The sequence below is a fragment of the Rhinoraja longicauda genome, chromosome 26 (assembly GCF_053455715.1).
Source record: "Rhinoraja longicauda isolate Sanriku21f chromosome 26, sRhiLon1.1, whole genome shotgun sequence".
NCBI classification, from domain to species: domain Eukaryota; kingdom Metazoa; phylum Chordata; class Chondrichthyes; order Rajiformes; family Arhynchobatidae; genus Rhinoraja; species Rhinoraja longicauda.
The window spans coordinates 22095418-22118091 of NC_135978.1; the positions used below are offsets into that span (position 1 = coordinate 22095418).

General features: G+C 47.6%; 1 protein-coding gene across 1 annotated transcript in view; it reads left to right on the top strand.

The window, feature by feature from the left end:
- The window catches only part of LOC144606524 (transient receptor potential cation channel subfamily V member 3-like), a 40168-nt gene that overhangs the window by 10954 nt on the left and 6540 nt on the right, over nucleotides 1-22674 (top strand). The window contains exons 4-11 of the mRNA XM_078422760.1: nucleotides 3607-3747; nucleotides 5209-5489; nucleotides 11500-11676; nucleotides 16142-16300; nucleotides 17169-17261; nucleotides 18867-18940; nucleotides 20597-20762; nucleotides 22353-22419. Coding sequence (XP_078278886.1) covers nucleotides 3607-3747; nucleotides 5209-5489; nucleotides 11500-11676; nucleotides 16142-16300; nucleotides 17169-17261; nucleotides 18867-18940; nucleotides 20597-20762; nucleotides 22353-22419 — 1158 coding nt within the window. The remainder of the gene's footprint in view (nucleotides 1-3606; nucleotides 3748-5208; nucleotides 5490-11499; nucleotides 11677-16141; nucleotides 16301-17168; nucleotides 17262-18866; nucleotides 18941-20596; nucleotides 20763-22352; nucleotides 22420-22674) is intronic.

Here is a 22674-nt window from a genome sequence, read left to right on the forward strand (position 1 = left end):
GAGTTGGCAAGCTCGCACCCGTGCCGACGTCCCGCCATGGGACATTCCGCCCTTACGTGCCATCGGCCCTCCAGGACTGTGCCTTTGTGTTCCTGCGCCGTGACGCCCACCAGGCGCCACTCCAGAGGCCGTATGAAGGCCCGTACCGGGTGCTGGAGCACGGGCAGACAACCTTTGTTTTGGACATGGGGGGCCGGCCGGAGGCCGTGTCAATTGACCGCCTGAAGCCGGCCCACTTAGACATCGACCAACCGGTGCGGGTGGCCCAGCCTCGGCCACGAGGTCGCCCCCCTTTGCGGGTCCCACCGCCTGTCTCTCCAACTGTGCCTCCGCCGGCCCCTCTGTCGACCGATTACCGTACGCGGTCCGGTCGGGTTGTGCGACCACCAGTGCGTTTCGTGCCTCCGGATCTGGGGGGGGGGTACTGTGGCGGCTCCCAAGGGTCGGGCCATACTACTACCGACCCCTCGGCACGGGAATGGACCAGTCCCGGGAGGCGGTCCTGGACTCAGAGATATAAGGACAAGGTTTGGGCGCCAAGCCATTCCGGCAGACTAGACCCGTCTGAGACCCACGAACCAATAAATATACCTTCCCAAAATACCTGGCTCCTTGCCTTTATCAACACGCTACACACTAAATGTTATTCACATCGGTCCTGAGTGAGTGGAGATCTGCAGGTTCAGAGGAGGGCAGGCAAGAACGAGGGAGGTGGCCAAGACATCCAGAGAGCGCAAGGGGCAGGAATGCAAGGGGGGACTGTGGTCAATAGCAATCAGACCACTGTCTCGGAGAGGCCAAATGCCAGCTCTCAGATGCATCCTCGTACCTCCCTAGGGACCATGACCCCACCGCTAAATATAGACCCGTGTCTCCCACACCACTGGAGACCTCATTCCTTCCAGGGTCTCGGAGCCTCTCTCTAGCTCCTCCCCATCATCCACAAGTAAGTCCGTCTGGGTCCGCACGTTCCCCTTCTGTGCTTGCCTCACTGAACGTACCTCATCCTGTCAAACTCCATTCAGTTTCCCCCGCTCCGGTCTCTACCCTCCGTCCCTCTGTAGGAGCAGTGAGGCAAGTCGACTTTCTCACTTCTTCCGTTGCATGGATGGTGATGTTGATGTTGCTTCCTTTTCTTGCTCGGAACAAGTTTCATCACCTTTGCTGCCAGTTTCCACACTCTTCTCCCTGACACAAATCCCTTTCTCAACTTCCCTATCTCCATATTGGGGGATGGGTTGGTGACTAATATCCACTCCAAGCCCATTGCCTCAATCCAGCTCCTCCCACCCCGCCCCTGGCTGGAACTCCATTCTGTTCACCTGTTTGATCCGTCCTCACCCATCTCTTCCACCAGTATTTCTGAGACGTCTTCATTTCTCCAGACTTGTGGTTCCACTCTCCCATAGTCAACCTGGGTCCTCTATTGCCTGGATAACTTCTCAACCACTCTCCTCCCACCCAGAGCAAGAATGGGGTACCCCCCTGTCCTTGGATTTAGTTTAGTTTAGTTTATTGTCAAATGTACCGAGGTACAATGAAAAGTTTATCGCTTGCTACTCAGTCAGCGGAAAGACTATGCATGATTACGATCAAGCCTTCCACAGTGCACAGATGCAGGATAAAGGGAATAATGTTTAAAGCAAAGTAAAATCCAGAAAAGTCTGATTAAAAATAGTCTGAGTGTTTCCAATGGGGTAGATGGTAAGTCAGGACTAATCTCGAGTTGGTGATATGATGGTTCAGTTGCCTGATAACTGCTGGGAAGAAACTGTCCCTGAATCTGGAAGTCTTGACTCAAGTATAGGTATACCTGTTCTGTTCTGTTCTGTTGGGATAGCATGCAAAACAGAGCTTTTCACTGTATTTTAGTACACGTGACAATAATAAATCTAAACCTAAGCCTAAAAATGTCTCTCCCCACTCAAAAGAAATTTCCGCTGCCCTTGATGAGATTTGATCACCAGGCACATTCTCTACTTCTCTCTTCTCCCGACCTTTCAAAGAGACCATTCACCCTCATTACGTGTAGGAAAGAACAGCAGATGCTGGTTTAAATCGAAGGTAGACACAAAATGCTGGAGTAACTCAGCGAGACAGGCAGCATCTCTGGAGAGAAGGGATGGGTGACGTTTCGGGTCGAGATCCTTCTTCAGACTGAAGAACTTCAGACCATTCCCCTCATTACTCTCCATTTCATTCGTATCCATGAAGGGATCCAAACCTTCCGGACGCCAAGTTGGTGCGATCCGCACCCATTTATTCTAATCTTGCATTCATCATTTTTCTTCTCCCCACATTCCCATTAAGTCTTCGCAGATACTATCACTCACCTTCACATTTGGCAATTTCCAGTGGCCAACTAACCTACTGACCCACACGTCTTTGAAAATCTGGAGCACTGGGTGAAACTCACGCTGTCACAGGGAGAACCTGTAAACTCCACAGGTCAAGATGGAGCCTGGGTACTTGGAACTGTGAGCCAACGCAATACTCCAAATGCAGCCAAACTAAAGTCCTACTGAGCTGCATTGTGACTTCCTGACTCTCGCACTCAATGTCCCGACCGATGCAGGCGAACATGCCGTACACTTTCTTTACTTCTAACTTTCCCCAGTTCCGATGGATGATCATTGACCTGAACTGCTCACCCCATGTGTTTCTCCACAGACCCTGCCTGACCCTTGAAGGATGTGAGCAGATGGGGGCAGAGGGAGGGGGGAGGGGTGCTGGGGAGGGGGTGTCAGTGAAACAAGTACGCTCAGTTGAATCCTGGTGTATCAGCTAGTGGGAAAGAGCAGAATGTGGCTCTTGGGCAGAAGATGAGGCCCGGCTGACTGGTGGATGCTGAGGTAGTTTCCTCTGGCTGCAGAGCAGGGGCACGGTCACGGTGAGGACTTGGACATGTTGGACCAAGCCTTTGTGGTAACAGCGTGGTGCAACAGGCAGAGCCACTACCTCACTGAGACCTGGGCTCAATCCTGACCTCGGTTGCTGACTGTGTGGAGCTTGCACATTCCCCCGCGTGGGTTTCCTCCGGATGAACCAGTTTCTTCTCAATGGCATGTGGTTTGATAAGTTAATCGGCCACTGAGTTTCCCTAGAGTGAAGGGAGTGGATGCAAAAGCGGGATAATATAGAACTTGTGTGAATGGTGATGGATAGTTGGCGTTGACTAGATGGGCCGAACGGTCTTCCTCTGTGCTGTATTTTTCAATTAATTAAGACGAGGAAAAAAGTTCTTCCTCTGAGTGTTCTGCTTTTCCTACCAGAATGGAAGAACTCTCATTTGCCCTTGTGGTGAGTTCCTTCTGCTCCTCCCTTCTCCTGCACCATCACAGATCCTTTGCAAAATGGGCATTGAGGTGCTGGGGACCCAGCAGCCACAGCGTGAGTGGCAGTCTGAGTAAATGAGCAGGGGGACTGATTGTGGGGGTGAGGAAGAGAGGGGGGAAGGGAAGGGTGGTTGAGATGGGAAGAGAGGATGGAAAATCGGGGAGGGGTTCTGTGCACAAAAAGCTGAAGAGCAGGTTTTTGGTGGATTGACTCTGGGGAGCGATCACAAGCTCAGCATTGGAGACGTTTGCTTCTGTTTCCTTGCCCCAGGTCAGACAGCTCTCCACATCGCCATTGAGAGGCGCTGCCCAGACATAGTGCGCCTCCTGCTGGAGAAAGGAGCTGACGTCAACGCCAGGGCCACGGGCAAGTTCTTCAAACTGAGCAAAAAGCGGCGTGGCTTTTATTTTGGTGAGTTGCCCGATCAATATCTCAGCACCTCGTTTCCTCAAGGGGCCGAGGTCTTCCAGGTGACGGGTTTCCAGTCCTCAGTGGTTGCTGGTGAACCTCTGCAATCCTTCCGATGGAGGTGCTCCCTGTTGGGGAGGGAGTTCCAGGACTGAGCGCCAGTGGCGATGAGGGATGGTGATAGATTTCCAAGTCGGGTTGCTGTGTGACTTGGCAGGGATACTGTAAAAGGTGACGGAGTAGCCCCTGAGAGAAAATACTGAGATCTGTAAACTGATTTTGGTTTATTGAGGGGGTCTTGACCCAAAACCACACCCATTCCTTCGCTCGAGAGATGCTGCCTGTCCTGCTGAGTTACTCCAGCCTTTCATGTCTATCTTTAGTTTATTGAGAACTCAGTTTATTGAGAACTCCTGAGCAACTGCTGGGCAGGAGGCCATTTATCCCTTGGCATCTTTGCCGACAACCTGGGGAGCCACCCCATTCACCCTCTCTATGTCTCCCTATACCCCTGCAATTAATCTCTCTTGCGCAAACCCACTTCCCCTCCCCCCCCCCCCCCCCCCCCCACCTCCATTGGATTCACTCGCCAATTGCGTCGACCACCAGTGGTCTACTGCAGCCATTTAACCCATTCGTCCATCTTTGGGATGTGGGAGGGAACAGGAGGACCCGGGAGAAACCTACGTGGTCACAGGAGGTATGATCGGGATTGTACCTACATCACCCAAGCTGTGAGACAGCAGTTCTACCTCGTTTGCTGTCTCTTGGATATTATGGAGACGCTTGCCTGTGGTGGAAGAGCCCAGGGCAATGTCATAGCGTCATACAGCTGTGAAACAGGCCCTTCAGCCCAACTCATCCATGCCGACCGAGATACTCCATCTAAGCTAGTCCCATTTGCCCACATTTGGCCCATATTCCTCTAAACCTTTCCTATCCATGTGCACGTGTCTTTTAAATGTTGTTATAATATCTGCCTCAACTACTTCCTCTGGCAGTTCTATAGAGCTACCACCCTCTGAGTGAAAAAGTTGTTTCTCTGGTTCCTGTTAGTATGGGTGTCGGGTTACGGGGAGAAGGCAGGAGAATGGGGTTGAGAGAGGAAGATAGATCAGCCATGATTGAATGGCAGAGTAGACTTGATGGACCAAATGGCCTATTTCTGCTCCTATCACTTACATGCTTATGAACTATTAAAGGTGCTTGAAAATTGTAGCCAGAGCTTTGGTTTCGGAGTCATAGAAGGAAGTGACCACCCATGTCCTTTGCCCTGGGGCAGTGGGAACGGGACGCCTGTCAACACCCTGTTAATGCTGGGGTTGTGTTGGAAGGGCTGGTGGGGTTAAGGGGGGGCAGACCTCTTGGGAAGCGGGAGCCGTGGTGTAGGTTCGGATTGGCCGTGTTTCCTGAACGGTGGAACTGGTTTGTAGCTGTCATCGCTGTTTCTGTTGCCAACCTCAGGTGAGCTGCCACTGGCCCTGGCTGCCTGCACCAACCAGCCCGAGACCGTGTCACTCCTCATGTCCCACCAGCAGACCAGGATCGGGGAACAAGATTCCGTGGGGAACAACGTGCTCCACGCGCTGGTCACCGTGGCCGATGACACCGAGGCCAACACCAAGTTTGTAACGGAAATGTACAACATGATCTTGGTTGAAAACAAAGGAAGCAACCTTGAAGAGGTCAGGAACGAGAAGGGGCTGACCCCGCTGCAGCTGGCTGCCAAACTGGGCAAGTTTGAGGCAAGGATACATCTGTGACATTAGGGACTGGTGTTATGGGCAGGGTTGGTATGTTGGGTTAAGGGGTAATGTCGGGGAGTTGTGTTATGGGCTAGACACAAAATGCAGGAGTAACTCAGCGGATCAGGCAACATCACTGGAGAACACGAATAGGTGACGTTGGGATCCTTCTTCACACTGATTGTAGGGGGGGGGGCTGTGGGCGAGAAAGAAAGGTAGGAACCTCTGTAATGGTAATACTGGGTCCTGCTGCCCTTCCCCCTCTTTGAATCATCCCACTTCTACTTCTCCCAAACTCCCTCCCCTACACCACCATTCACACCTCAGAAGGGTTACAGTCCAAAAAGTCACCTAGTCATGTTCTCCAGGGATGCTGCCTGACGAACTGAGGTACTCCAACATGTTGTCTATCTTTGGTATAAACCAGCTCATTTTGTTATGTTAAGAGCTAGGGTCGGGGAGTTTGGTTAATGGGTAAGTTCGGGGATTGGTTTAATGGGTTGGGTCGGGGAGTCTGAAGAAGGGTCTCGGCCCGAAATGTCACCCATTCCTTCTATCCAGAGATGCTGCCTGTCGTGCTGAGTTATTCCACCATTTGGTGTCTATCTTCGGTGTAAACCAGCATCTGCAGTTCCTTCCTACACAGTTGGGTTAAGGGGCAGGGTTGCAGAGTTAGATTGAGGGGTGAGGTTCGAGATTCTCTGAGAGTCATTAGTCATTGATGTCTAAGTCACAGCCATGGCACCAAGTAGAGCACTGATATACAGATACATTCACATGCTCTTGATCATGCATGTGCTTTAGTTCGTCACGTGTCTTTATTGAGATGCACAAAATAGCAGATGTGCAGTGGTTGACACTTTTTTCAGAATCTTGAGAGAATGTGCAAATGTACTCGTGCACTGATTGGGCACATTCACACATGCACACACTTGTTTGTGTCCATGAATACACACGCACTCATATTTCAGCTGCGGTTGGTGCTGCCTCAAGGGGTCAGTGTGGAGAATCTCTGCATGAGCTCATTGTGGAGTGTGACAAGGCTGACCTCTGCTGGGAGAGATGGTGCCATATCAGGGGGGCAAAGTGTGTGCTTGTCTGTCCCGCTCCAGCTCCAAGAGTCGAGAGTGTGCAATTGTCTTTGTTTCGTTTTGTGCCCTCTTACGATAAAGGTAAACTTAGCACATACTAGTCGGAGAAGTAAGGCTCGAGTCCACTCGTGTTGGGAACAAAACCAGTGCCATCTTTATTTTTCAAGTCCCAGGACACTGCCTGATTTACATAATTATATGTGCGAGTCTGAGCATGTGCGAGAATGAGTACAGCTCATATGCATAAATTACATGGATATTGTTACAACCTTCCCTTTTTGGGTTTACCTTTCCAACGATCCAAAATAAAGCAAACTTAAATACTTTTCATAATAATGCATACTAGTAAAATGGTTTAACTGAATATAACAACTGTTCTGTCTTATTTCACAATTTCAACCCCAGCCATACTTGTGACTTGTTTCACTAACACAGGCTAATGTTCTAATGCTTTCTTTTCATAGGCATGTAAGTCCTTCACCACAAAACACCTTACTTCCTGACGTGCTCGTCGTAGTCTTTGTGGTGGTGTTTCTTTCGGGTGCGTCTTTCTTTTCAGTGTGCACAATCTGTGCATCACTTCCAGTTCCTGCACAGGGTGGAACGACACAAGCCGAGGGAAAAGAGGGTGGATTTTCCTTCGCAGAGGACAAATCAGGGACCAGTCAAGTGCAAGTTCCGTGCGGGGACGCACATACGCAGGAAGGAGGAATGCCCCGCGTATGGGAAGGATTGCAACAGATGTGGACGACAAAACCACCTCGCCTGCTGCTGCAAGCAGAAGAAGGAGATCACGCAGAAACGGGGTCTGCACAAGGTCGTAGAGACATCTGACGCACCATCCGTTTCCGACGCAGAGTCTGTGAGTAGCATTGGGGTCAATGCAGCTGGAACCAATTCCTCTTCAGGCCTATTCCCTGAGATGCAGGTCGGCACAGAAGCCATCAAGTTTCAGATGGACTCTGGTGCCAGTGTTAATGTGATTCCCAAAGATCTAGTCCCCAACAAAGAGGACATTAGACGAGAGAAAATCTTCTTAAAGATGTACAACGGATCCAATCTGCTGGCGGAAGGTAGGACCAAGGCCATACTCCAGAACAAGATGAACAGCAAGAAGTACCGTGCTCACTTCATAGTGGCAGAGGAAGGCTGGCTCACACTGCTCCTGAGCGGCAAAGCTGCACAACAGATGAAACTCATCATGGTTCACTATGAGAACTTCAAGAGCCTGAATGTTATTAGCAAGGCTGACTCATTAATCAAGAGCTACAAAGATGTCTTTGACGACAAAAGACCTGGGAGGATGCCAGGCAAAGTCAAATTGGTAACGCAGACAGAGGATGTGACACCATCACAGTGTTCTGCAAAGCCAGTACCTGTAGCCATGAAAAAGAAGGTCAAAAATGGGTCTCATGAAGCTGGTCGAGCAGGACATCTTGACTCAAGTCGAAGAACCAACTGAGTGGTGTAGCAGGCTGGTTGTTACAGAGAAAAAGGACAGCATAGAGTTGAGGTTCTGCATAGATCCTAGACCCCTCAACAAAGTCCTGAAATAGGAGGTCCACAGACTACCAGTCATAGAGGACGTACTCCCTGAGCTGTCGGAGGCGAAGATTTTCTCCCAATTCGATCTGAAGTCAGTGTCCCTCCACTGCGAACTAGAGAAGGAGAACAGTTTCCTAACTACCATGACCACCCCCTTTGGGAGATATCGCTGGAAGAGATTGCCATTCGGACTGAAGGTGAGTGCAGAGATCTTCCAGAAGAAGCTGCAACAAGCCCGAGAAGGATTAGAGGGAGTGGAATGTGTTGCAGACGACATCATCCTATTCGGAGTAGGAGACAACAGAGAAGATGCAGAAAGAAATCACGATGCAAGACTGGAAAATCTTCTTCAGCGATGCAGAGACAAAGGCATCAAGCTGAACCAGAAGAAGTTGGTAGTGAAGACTACTTGTATCACATTCCTACGACACATAGTTACGGATCGTGGCCGGAAACCGGACACGTAAAAGATCCAAGATATCCTAGAGATGGCCAACCCAACAAATCCAACAGAGATCCAAAGATTATAAGGCAGTGTAAACTACTTGGCAAGATTCCTGCCAATGTTGTCGGACACATTCGATTTGAGGAGATTGACCCGCAAGGATGCAGAGTGGGAATCGTCAGCAAAACATGACATGGCAATGTCAAAAATCAAGGAGCTGTTGACAACGGCACCTATCCTGGCGTACTACACACCAGATGAACAGCTGACCATACAATGTGATGCAAGCAAGACAGGTCTAGGTGCAACACTCGTGCAGAAAGGACAACTGCTGTCCTATGTGAGTCAAGCATTGATGGCAACCGAGCAGAGATATGCTCAGATTGAGAAAGAGGCACTAGCAATAGTGTTTGCCCTTGAGCGCTTTCATCAGTACACCTACGGACAGAGAGTGATCGTGGAAAGTGACCATCTTCAAAAAGCCTCTGCATAGAGCACCAAGATGTCTTCAGGGCATGATGATGAGGATGCTACACAATGACATCGAGATAAAATGGGTAAAGGGAAAAGATATGTATCCAGCAGACATACTCTCCCGAGCATACATCCCAGACACCATAGGATCGACCAGATTCACTGATGTCAACGTAGTTGAGTCCTTGAGCATGGGAGAGGACAAGGTCAAACGCATCCAAGCCCATACCAGGGAAGACGAAACACTACAGACCGTTAAGACAGTAATCCAAAATGGATGGCCAGATCACAAATCAGAAACCCCAGAGGCAGCACATCCGTACTTCAACGTCACAACCGTACCTCAACGTCAGAGACGAGTTGAGTGTGCAAGACGGCCTAGTGTTCAGAGGAGAGAGAGTTGTAATCCCTATCACTCTACGCAAAGAGATGAAGGAGACACTCCACACCTCTCACCTAGGAGTGGAAGGAACCCTCAGACGAGCTAGAGAGTGCATTTTCTGGCCCGGAATGAACTCCGATGTGAAACAGTTCATTTCAACCTGTGAAGCTTGCAGGACATACGAACAACAGAATCAGAAAGAAACTCCGATGCCACATGACATCCCAGATCAACCATGGGAGAAAGTGGTCTGTTCAAACTTGAGGGAAAGAATTACTTAATCACAGTTGACTATCTATCAAACTTCTGGGAAATTGACAGACTATATGACTTGACCAGCAGGACAGTCATTGTCAAACTCAAGAACCACTTCGCAAGATATGGAATTCCCAGCACTGTGGTAAGCGACAACGGGAAACAGTTCTCATCAGAGGAGTTCGCCAAATTTTAGATTTCTTTTAGATTTAGAGATACAGCGCAGAAACAGGCCCTTCGGCCCACCGGGTCCGCGCCGCCCAGCGATCCCCATACATTAACACTATCCTACACCCACTAAGGACAATTTTTACATTTGCCCAGCCAATTAAACCTGTACGTCTTTGGAGTGTGGGAGGAAACCGAAGATCTCGGAGAAAACCCACGCAGGTCACGGGGGGAACGTACAAACTCTGTACAGTACAGCACCCGTAGTCAGGATCGAACCTGAGTCTCCGGCGCTGCATTCGCTGTAAGGCAGCAACTCTACCGCTGCGCCCCTTTTGCCAGGAAATTTGCCAGGAAATGGGAATTTTACCACTGTACAATTTCTCCAAGACATAGCCAACTAACGGAAAGGTGGAATCGGAAGTCAAGGCAGCTAAGTGAGTACTGAAGAAAACCACTCACTCCAAGACAGATGTCTACTTGGTGATACTGGAACTGCACAACACCCCGGCACAAGGAGTGAACAGTAGTCCAGCACCAAGACTACATGGAAGGAGAACATTAACGACACTTCCGACCACATCAAACCTCCTCAAACCACAAGGCACAGAGATACTCACAGAAGAGAGGAAAAAGATGAAGGATTTGCAACGAAAACAGTCAAAGATCTACAACCGGCATGCCAAGGATCTGCCAATCCTAGAAGATGGTGATGTCGTAAGACTCAAACCCTATAAATTAGGAGATACCAGATGGCAGAGAGCAACAGTGCAGAAACGACTGGATGAGAGATCATATGAAGTTGAGACAGAGTCAAGACTTCTAATCTGACGTAATCGGGTGGATCTGAAGAAAACTGGAGAACAAATCCCACTTCTGACACCATGTTTTGTTTTGTGCCCTCTTACAATAAAGGTAAATTTACCACATATTAGTCGAAATAAGGCTCGAGTCCACTTGTGTTGGGAACAAAACCTGGGACTTTATTTTTCAAGTCCCAGGACACTGCCTGATTTACATAATTATATGCGCGAATCTCAGCATGTGAGAGAATGAGTGCAGCTCATCTGCATAAATCACATGGATATTGTTAGTTTTATATACTGACAATGGAACAATTATATTTTTATTTGCAGTAGCATAATGGGCCTGTAAACATAATACACAGAAATAACATGTAATGAGTAAAACTTCAATAAATCAATACTTGTGCAAAAAAAAAACATAGTCTTTAGTGCAACCAAAATCAATCCATAGAAGTCCGTAGTTGAGGTTAGGGTTGTGCGGTGTGGTTCAAGAACCTGATGGCTGTAAGGAAGAAACTGTTCCTGAACCCAATGATCACGGTTTTCAAGCTGCTCTACCTTCTTCCCGATGGTAGCAGCGAGATGAGAGCGTGGCCAGGCTGGCGTGGGTCTTTGATGTTGGCCACCTTTTTGAGGCAGTGCCTCCTGTAGATCGCTTGGATGGTGGGAAGCTCATGGAGTTCAACGCAATGACAATTGTGTCAAAGCACTTAAATCATCTCTGACTCAATACTCTCTCCATGACAGTACATCACTCCCTCTGCACCACCCCACGGCAACACAGCCTGCCTCTGTAAATGCCTTCTCCTGGTCAGCGTCAATAGTTGACATTCTGTTCTTGCAGATATTCCGAAATATCCTCAACCGTGAGATGAAGGACAAGCAACACCTCAAGCTCTCCAGGAAGGTCACGGATTGGGCTTACGGCCCCGTTACCTCATCACTCTACGACATCTCGGGCGTGGATACCAGTGAACAGATGTCTGTTCTGAAAATCGTGGTGTTCAACACCAAAATCCAGGCAAGCTTACCCCAACGTATCCCTGGTCCCCCTGCTGTGACCTTCCTTTAGAGTTCTCTATTGCTTTGCCAGCGCAGGGCAATGTCAGACATTGACCCACGTCCCAGCTTGGCTCCAAACTATGTCTCAGTCAGCTTCTCTGGAGAGGAATGGGTGATGTTTCGGGTCGAGATGCTTCTTCGTCACCCATTCCTTCTCTCCAGAGATGCTGCCTGTCCCGCTGAGTTACTCCAGCATTTTGTGTCTATCTTCAGTGTAAACCAGCATCTGCAGTACCAGTTCCAGTCTGAAGAAGGGTCCTGACCCGAAACATTACCCATTCCTTCTCTCCAGGGATGCTGCCTGTCCCTCTGAGTTACTCCGGCTTTCTGTGTCTATCTTCGGTTTAAACCAGCATCTGCAATTCCTTCCCACACATTTCGTCTGCAGTTCCTTCCTACACATTTTGCTTACTTGCCTGTTTATTTCCCCACCTGCCCCCTGCCTCAGCATCACACTTTCAGGACTCCTGGATCAGCAGTTTCAGTCTCTGTCAGGTCGTGGCTGATCTGCAATACAATCCCATCTACAAATCCTGTCTGGCAACAATCCCAGATTTAAAGTGATTAGTTGGCGAGCACCTTCCACAGGACCAGATTCTGACTGAGTCTGAACCCCCCCCATCCTCCCCCAGTATTTAAGAGGGATTAAAAAGTGAATGCTAATTACCCCAGAGATCCCTGTCAGTAGCTGGGGGCAATAATCAACAGCATTAGAATCTTTCCAACACAGGGATTTACTTTGCTACAACCTCTCTGAGGCAAAAAAAAAGGACCAATCCATGTTGTGGTCTCATTCCTGTTATTAACCTCGTGTTTAAAAAAATTTGTTATCCTTTTCTCGCTTCTCCAAACCCGTGTTCTTTCTCGTAATCCCGCTATTCCTTCCCACTTGTTTATTCCTGCTTCTTCCCCTAATTTGACTTTAATTCAAAACTAAAATCTCACAGAGGCTGAAAATATAATCCAAACACGAGAATGCTGGATACACTCAACATCACTGGAGAGAGAAACAAAGTTCATGTTTCCTATCGACACTCTTTCATTAGATCTGTTGTCAGCAGATCTTCAACTTGAAATGATAACACTTTGTCCCTCCACAGACACTACCTGATGTGTTGGAAGAACTTAGTAGGTGGAGCAGCATCTGTGGAGGTAAAAGGGTTGACGTTTCAGGTCAAGACCCTTGCATCAGGTTTCTAATTCCCGTGGTCTCCCTCTACTTGTTTCCCAACATCCTCATTGAGTAATATTGGAGACAAACCATTGACGCTATCTGAAATCGACTCTCATGTTGTGTGTGGGAAATAGTGTCTCACAAATCTGATGGAGCATTTTAAAGAGGTCGCCAAGAGGATTAATGAGGGCAGGGCAGTGGATGTTGTTTCGTATGGAATTTGGTAAAGCCTTGAATGAGGTCCCGCATGGATGGCTAGTCTGGAAGGTTCGATCACAAGGAATCCAATTGGATTCATAACTGGCTTGTCACGTGTACTGCGGTACAGTGAAAAGCTTTTGTGTACTAACCAGCCAGCTGAAAATCAATACATGTTTATAATGGAGCCATCCACAGTGTACAGATACACGATAACGGGAATAACGTTTAGAAAAAGGTAAAGTCTGATCAAAGATTGGGTTAGGGTGGTGGATAGTTGGTATTCTGGTTTGAGGCTTGTAACCAGTGGTGTGCTGCAGGGGATGGTGCTGATCCACTGCTGTTTGTTCTCCATTTTAGCGATTTGGATAATAATGTAGTTAACATTGTTAGTAAATTTTAATGTGACACCAAAATGGATGGCAGAGTAGACAGTGAGGAAGGATATCTAAGTGTACAACAAGATCTAGATTGGTTGGGAAGGTGGGCCAAGGAATGGCGAATGGAATTTAGTTCTGACCTGTGAGGTGTTGCATTGCGGTATATCAAACCAGGACAGTAAATGGTAGAGCCATGGAGAGTGTCACAGAAAAGAGATCTGGGAGTACAGGCGCATGGTTAAAGTGGTGACTCAGGTGGACAGTGTGGTGAGAAGGCACGCTTGGCTTCATTGGGAAGGGTATTGAGTACGGGACACAATTGTACAGCTCAATTACTGTGTGTAGTTCTACTCATCCAGCTAGAGGAAGGACATCATTAGTTGGTGCAGAAGGGATTCACCAGGATGTTGCCTGGGCTTGCAGGCTTGAGTGATGGGGAGAAGCTGCATCGGCCGTTTCCATTTTTCTTTGAAACATAGGGGGCTGAGAGGGAACCTTATTGAGGTGTACAAGATCACGAGGGGCATGGATAATGTGAATGCTCACAGTCGTTTTCCTCGGATAGAGGAGTCAAGAACTAGAGGACATAGGTTTAAGGTGAGAAGATGATATTTGAGAAGTACCTCTGGGGCAACTGGTTCACTCAGAGGGTAGGTAGTCCGTGTCTGGAATGTGCTGCCAGAGGAAACCATGGAAGCGGATACAATTACGACTTTTAAAAGACATTGGGACAGATACATGTATAGGAAGGTTTTAGAGGCATATGGACCAAATGCAGGTAAATGGGACTAGCCCAATATTCCAACTTGGTCAGCATAGATAGGCCAGGCTGAAGGGTCTGTCCTCGTGCTGTACAACTCGACGACTACCTCTTTGCTCTCAATGCACCATTAGCACCTCATAGGAAGACGATATTGAATTCCATAACTTTAGACAATTGACTTCCCTGTCCAGATCAGTCGACCATCTGTGATAACAACTCCGCTTGTTTGGACCTTTCTCTCCTTACTCTGGGAGTGGAGGAGGTGCCCTGTCTGACCTGGCCACATGTCTCCCTCCTCTGCATTTAAAAAATAAAAAAAATTCTCTTCTACGTGGGGAGGGTGGGCAAAAACAAACTGCTGGAGGAACTCAGCGGGTCAGGCAGCATCTATGCAGGAAATGGACAGACTCTGTTTCAGGCCACTGTATCTCAGTACATGTAACAATAAGCCGCTTCCATTACAGAGTTTTTCCAGCAGTTTGTTTTTTTTCCCCTTAAGATTCTGGCATCTGCAGTCTCTTGGTCACCACTCTTTTGTCTATGTTCTCACTCTCAAACAAGTTGAATCTATATAAACCAGCTACAGAAATTAGCAGAGAAATGGCAGATGGAGTTTAACCGGAGCAAGTGTGAGGCACTTTGGGTGGTCAAATGTAAGGGAAAAGTATGCAGCTAAATGCAAGACCCTTAAAGGCACTGATTTACAGAAAGATCTTGGGGTTCGTCCACAGATCTCTGAAAGTGGCAACAAAACTAGATAGTGGTAAAGAAGGAATGTGGTACGCTTGCCTTCATTGGTCGAGACATTGGGCAGAAGAGTTAGGAAGTCATGTTGCTGCTTTATAGGACTTTGGTTAGGTCTCATCTGGAGCACTGCTTGCAGTTTTGGTTAACCCATTACAGGAAGGGTGTGGAGGCTTTTGAAAAGGTGTAACAGAGGTTTACCAGAAAGCTGTCTGGATTTTATGGTACGAGTTATAAAGAGAGGTTGGACGGACAGATTGTTTTCTCTGGAATGCCAGAGGTTGACAGAAATATATAAAATTATGAGAAGCATAGAATGGTTAGACATAGAACCTATTTTGCAGGGTGGAAATGTCAAAAGACTAGAGGGCGTAGGTTTAAGGTGAAAGGGGCAAAGTTTAAAGGAAGTGTGTGGGACAAGATGTTTTACACAAAATGTGGTGTGTGCCCAGGATGTGTTGCCAGGAGTGATGGAGGCACATAAGATGGTGATGCTCAAGAGGCGTTTAGATAGGTATGGATCATGATTAGTTTATCTTGGCATCATGTTTGATTCAGACAATTTGGACCAAAGGGCCTGTTCCTGTGCTATACTGTTGTCTTCTATGCTCTGATTCATGCCTTGACCAGATAAACTGTTTACAGTTTATCCCCATGGCCACTCTGGCTTTGCCCTATTGGAGACATCCAGTCCTTCGGCCCTGCAGCTTAACGAGCTGTTTTTCTCCCCTTCCCCGATTTCAGGAAAGGTCTTTGACCTTGAAGATTGACTTTGTTTCTCTCCCCCAAGGTGCATCCTGGGGCTGCTGAATATTTCCAGCGTTTGTTGTTTTGGAGACACATCAATCTGCAGATGCTGGATTCTTGAGCAAATCACAAACTGCTGGAGTAACTTAGTGGGTGGAAGGAATATACAGGTGACATTTCAGGTCAGGGCCCTTTGTGTCCCAATCAGTCTGAAGAAGCTTCCCTACTCGAAATGTCGCCTGTCCATTCCCTCCCCAGATGCTGCATGATCTGCTGAGTTCCTCCAGCACTTTGTGAGTTGCTGTTTTTTGTTGTGGATTACCTTTAAGATGCCCTAGTTTTGATATTTTACACATCTCCATTCTGTAACCGGGTGGATCTAACTATCTCTTCTTTCCCCCCACTCCCCCTGCATTAGAACCGCCACCTACTGCTGTCTGTCGAACCACTGAACAATCTGCTCCAACAGAAGTGGGAGAGGTTTGCCATTTACATGTTCACAGCTAGCTGCCTGTTCTACGTGTTGTACATAACCACTTTCACAAGTATTTATTATGACGAAACACACACCTATGAGGTGAGAATTTCCTCCAAACAGGAGAATATCTTGCATATTACAGCATCTTTATGTCAGAGAAATACTTCTGAAATGTTACCTCTGCTGTCAGCGGGAATGGAGAAAGCAAATATTTTTAGTTTATTTTTTATTTTAGTTTATGGCCTGGTGTACTGAGGTACAGTGAAAGGCTTTTTTGTTGCGTGCTATCCAGCTATCGGAAAGACTGTACATAATTACAGTCAGGCCGCACGCAGTGTACAGATACAGGATAAAAGGGAATAATGTTTAGTGCAAGGTAAAACCCGATTAAAGATAGTCCGATGGTCTCCAATGAGGTAAATGGTGGTTCAAAATACTCAGCAGATCAGTAGGTCTTGGTGGGGGGAGGGAGCTAAACTTTTGGGTTAATGCTCTTGTAAATGTCAGTGAACAGATAGATCTTGCTTTGTTCATTTACAAGATGCGCTGGTGTCGGTCTCCCAAAAGACTCTCAACACCACCCAAACCTGCGATCATTGCCACCAGCAAAGTGGCAAACATGTTCACAGGAACGCCACCACCCGCAGATTCCCCTCCTAGCATCCTCGCTTGTATCGCCTGTTTCCCTCCTTGACAGCACTGTGGGAGCATCTTCACCACGACTGCTGTGGTTCAGGAAAACAACATGCCACCATCTTCCAAAGGATTCAAAGGAGCTGAGGCAGGTTTGAGATGGAGGTCAGGCGGTGTAAGATCCTGGGATTAGGATCTGACGGTGGGAGTAGAGGCTGAGGTGTCCCTCCCGGAAGAAACCAAATGAAAAATAAGCATTATTGGTGCCTCTCAGCTAAGGAGCAAGAAATCCTTGCACTTTACTGTATTTAATCCAGTGGACATGTTTTCTCAGTCTCCCTTTCAGGTGAATGCCACAACCACAATATGGCAATTGAATGGACGGATGGTCATTCTACTGTGGGCTTGTATTATATTGATCATGGAGGTAAGTAAAGAGTATTTACCTTGGGTTGCACTGTACGTGTAGGTCTGGCAGGTTAATGGTAGAGTTGCTGCCCAACAGCGCCAGAGACCTTGGTTTGATCCTGACTTTGGGTGCTGTCTGTGTGGAGTTTGCAGGTTCTCCTTGTGATTGCTCGGGTGCTCCGGTTTCCTCTCGTATCCTAAAGACAGATTGCTCTTTTCGCATTGCAGTGTTTCGTTTGGCTGGTTTTGTGGGATTAGATAGGTTTGGTTCAATTGCTTTGTCATCTTGGTTACAATTTGGCTTCTGCAGAGATGGGCGGGTTGGTGTCATGAGCTGACTTTGGGAGTCAACTGTGAATTAGTTTGAGCCAACTTTGTGATGAGTTGACACAAAGTGTTGGAGTAACTCAGCGGGTCAGGCAGCATCTCTGGAGAATATGGATAGGTGATGTTTTGGGTTGGGACCCCTCTTCACAACGAAAGTGCTGAGGAACTCCAGCATTTTGTGTCTTTTTTTTTTTAAAGCAGCAACTGTAGTTCCTTGCGTAGGAAAGACCTGCAGATGCTGGATAGGCAGAAAGTGCTGGAGCAACTCATCAGGTCTGGTAGCATCTCTGGAGAGAAGGAACAGGTGATGTTTCAGGTCGGAACCCTTCTTCAGACTCGCGTCTACATTGGGATGGGTCGATTTGGTTTGATGAGCTGACTTGGGATGAGTTGGGTTAGTTTAGTTATACAGCATGGAAATAAGCCGTTTGGCCCACCAAGCCCATTGATCACCCATTCACATTAACTCTGTTATCCCACTTTCCCATCCACTCCCTACATATTAGGGGAAAATTACAGTGGCCGATTAACCTACAAAACTGCACGTCTTTTGGAATGTAGGAGGAATTGGTGTACAGGGCATTGGTGAGACCACACCTGGAGTATTGCGTAGTTTTGGTCTCCTAATCTGAGGAAAGACATTCTTGCCATAGAGGGAGTACAGAGAAGGTTCACCAGATTGATCCCTGGGATGGCAGGACTTTCATATGAAGAAAGACTGGATAGACTCGGCTTGTACTCGCTGGAATTTAGAAGATTGAGGGGGGATCTTATAGAAACTTACAAAATTCTTAAGGGGTTGGACAGGCTAGATGCAGGAAGATTGTTCCCGATGTTGGGGAAGTCCAGAACAAGGGGTCACAGTTTAAGGATAAGGGGGGAAGTCTTTTAGGACCGAGATGAGAACGTTTTTTTTCACACAGAGAGTGGTGAATCTGTGGAATTCTCTGCCACAGAAGGTAGTTGAGGCCAGTTCATTGGCTATATTTAAGAGGGAGTTAGATGTGGCCCTTGTGGCTAAAGGGATCAGGGGGTATGGAGAGAAGGCAGGTACGGGATACTGAGTTGGATGATCAGCCATGATCATATTGAATGGCGGTGCAAGCTCGAAGGGCCGAATGGCCTACCCCTGCACCTATTTTCTATGTTTCTATGAAACAGGAGCACTTGGAGGAAACCCATGCTGTCACTGGGAGAAGGCGCAAACTTCACAGTCGTGTAATTGTTAGTTGTATAAGTGGCTGATTACCGTTACGGTGGTGTTGACAGTTACATGTTTCCTTTTCCCCCTTTGCAGATTGCGATGATCAGCCAGCTGCGACTCTCAGACCTCCAGTCAGTGGTGACAGATGCCTGGTTCCACATACTGTTGTGAGTTTCTTGTTAACATCCAGGTCTTTCTGTTTCACCTTCAACTCTGAGGGCAGCACAGTGGTGTAGCAGTAGAATTGTTGCCTTACAGCGCCAGAGACCTGGGTTCGATCCTGACTACGGGTGCTGTCTGTGCAGTTTGTATGTTCACCCTGTGACCTGTGTGGGTTTACTCCGGGTCCTCCCACACTCCAAAGACGTACAGGTTTGTGGGTTAATTGGCATTGGTAAAATTATAAATTGTCCTTACTGTGTGTAGGATTGTGTTTGTGTGCAGACTTCGGTGTGCCAAAGGGCCTGTTTCCGCATTGTATCTCTAAACTAAGCTGCAAAATACAAAGGAAAGTTTAAATTTGATCCTCCTCGCCCAGAGTATGTCTTCTGGACAGATACTGGAGAGCTAGCCTCTCCTTCGTGCAAAGGCAGGAGCACAGACAGCAGTGTCCACTGTATCTGGCTCCTTTCAGAGTAGCCCCACATGTCCTGTGCTCTCTCCCCCACCAACTGCCCATCCATGTTGTAGCCAGAACATCACTACACAGCTTGCTGCAATCAGGAGTGCAGAGGGGCAAGATTCTTGGCACGATCCCTTGCCTTTTCTGTCTAGGCCAGAAGCTTATGCCAACTCTTGCTGTTACTGGCGTGGAACGTACGTGACCACCCCCTCGGATGAGGTTGGAGAGCCAAGTATCCTTCTGGAGATATGGACCCAAGTCTTGGCTGAGACATTTTTTGAGTGCCTTCCCCCTCAGAATGTGATGCCTATTGAAGCTGTCGAAGGAGCCGGTGGTGTGGCAAATGTTCCCTGTATTTATCTCTAACATAAAACATTTGCCCATTTTCCACATTGTTGTCTATGGGATCTCACTGTGCACAGTCTTGCTGATTCGGCTGCACTACAATGGTAGCATGGTACTTCCGACAACATGCCATTGCCGAAGGGCCTGTTTCTGTGCTGTAGGACTCCACGATACCTCATTATGGAGTGCTTTGTGTATTGAAGATAACACTTGTACAGATATGTGGATAGGAAGGGTTTAGGGGGTTATGGGCCAAATGTAGGCAAATAGGAGTAGCCCAGTACTGCAAACCTGATCGGTATGGAGCTGCTGGTTTCCTTGCTGTATAGCACTATGAACAGATGGGGTGAATGTATGTGTAGGAAGGAACTGGAGATGCTGGTTTAAATCGAAGATAAACACAAAATGGTGGAGTAACTCAGCAGGACAGGCAGCATCTCTGGAGAGAAGGAATGAGTGACATTTCGGGTCAAGACCTTTCTTTAGCCTGCCCCGCTGAGTTACTCCACCATTTTGTGTCTATCTGGGATGAATGAATGGTGTCTTTTACCCAGAGTAGAGGAGTCAAGAATTGAAAAACGTAGGTTTAAGGTGAGAGGGGAAAGTTTTAATAGGAACTTGAAGGGCATCTTTTTCACACAGCGGGTGGTAGTTGAGGCTGGTACTATAACAGCATTTAAAAGACATTTGAACACTTACATGGACAGGAAAGGCATAGCAGGACATGGGCCAAATGCAGGCAAATAGAACTAGCTCAGATGGGGCATCTTGGTCAGCATGGACAATTTGGGTCGAAGGGCATGTTTCAGTGCTCTATGACTATGTTTAAACAGGATGTTTTTCTCTGGCCTTGCAGCTTTCTGCAGGCTGGGCTGGTGGCATGCTCAGCTGTCTTGTACTGTATCGGTGCCGATCTCCAGCGAGCAACTCTGATGGGAGCACTGGCTCTCGGCTGGATTAATATCCTCTACTACACCCGGGGATTCCAGAGCCTGGGAATCTACAGCGTCATGCTGCAGAAGGTAAGCGCTCAGGATGGGGCATGCTGTTCAAAAGAGATAGTGGAACAGAGGTAACGGAATAATGGAGCAAAAAGACGGCAAATGGAAGGGGGATTTACCTGTTAGAAAAGGGGGATTTATCTGTTAGAAAAGAGGCACAAGGAACTGCAGATACTAGAATCTTGAATCTTGCAGATACTAGAAAACTCAAAGCGCTGGAGGAACTCATCAGGTCAGGCAGCATCTGTGAAAGGAATGGATAGGCGATGTTTTGGGTTGGGACCCTTTCCCCCTTACTTTCCTCTGTGTCATCACACTGGTGCGCCCCCATTTCCCCAACAACATCCCGCCCTTCTTTCTTCTCCCTGCTCCACTCCCCCCATCCCTTTCCTCGTACATCCCTCCCTCCAGCTTTACATTTCACTTCTCTCCTCATCTGACACACTTTGTCCCCATTACATCTCTTGTCTTTCTCTTACTAAGCACACTGGCAATCAATCCCCCATCTCCCCTACACTACAATGTCTGAAGGGTCCTGACCCAAAACATTGATTGTCCATTCCCTCCACAGATGCTGCCTGACCTGCAGTTCCTGCGACACCTTGTGTTTTGCATCTGTTAGAATGAAGAGATTTGCCGGAGAACAGAGGGACCCGTGCAGAAGATGGGAAGTGTAAACAGAGAGGACTTGTGGGAGGATCCACACACAGTGAAAGCCACTTGTAATGCACCTGGCAAAAGTAATCAGCAAAAGGTGGAGGTACGCCAGGTTTTGTAGAGGGAGAGGCCAAGGGGTAAAAGGAGGAAGATGCACGCACCTTAGCAGTGAAGGGCAAGGCCCTTCCTTTTGCAACAGCAGGGTAGAAGTCCAAAGTACAGGAAGGGGGGGGGGGGAGCAAGCTAGGACTTTCTTTCTTCCCCTTCATTTGATTTTTGGGATCTAGGCAAGCATAGCATTGATTACCCATTCTCAATTATCTTTAAATTGAGTGGTGTGTGGAATGTCAGGGGGAAGTCACTAATGTGGAGAAAATCAATGTAGCCGACCAGGAAGATTAAGCCTTGAGACCAAGGTGCCATTTCCCTGTCCATCAATGAGCTTCAAAGAGAAGCAGATCATACCGTATATCTGAAGCCCCTGTTGGCAGCAGTTTGGTTTCAGCTGTAGGGTCTTGCTGTGTACATGTAGCTGTTTTATTAAACTGGATACCCATGATATGTCACCTCGTTCATGGTAAGCCTTTGGCCTCCAAGGGGACAATTGGAAGGGTAATAAAGGAATAAATAAAACAAAGTGCAAGAAATACTCAGCAGGTCAGGCAGCATCTGTGTAGAGAGAGGGGTAGAGGTAGAGAGGGAGAGAGAGGGGGGGGGGGGAGAGGGAGGATATTTATAATCCATTTTGCCTACCCACGTTTTAATGGGTGGATTGGGATGGTTACAATAGGCAAAAGATTATTGTGCATTAATCTGAATGTACATTGTCAACCCAATGAGACCAGACCGCAGTTCTCTAAACTCTGTTTTGTTTGGGTATCACTCAACTTGTTGCACTTCAGATTTGGTGTCTCTTCCTGTGATTGTTTCACAGTTGTTATTTCACTCTTTCAGATCCTGATAAGTGATGTGGTGCATTTCCTGTTTGTCTATGTGCTGTTCCTAGTTGGTTTTTCTGCAGGTAAAAAAATATTTTATTTTTCCTTTAGCAATGTTGGGGGATTAAGCAGGAAACAGCAGAAATTGTATTGTGCTGGAGTCTCACAGCTTTTGCTGTTGATTCCAGTTCTGATCCTGGTTTGCTTTGGACTGCTTCAATTTTGCCTGAATGACCAGTTCGCACAGTAAAATAATCATTATAGAGCTTTAGCAACCATAGCCTATCCAGAGGCACTCTTAGTATCTCTGTGGCTGTAATGAGAGAAATAAAGACATG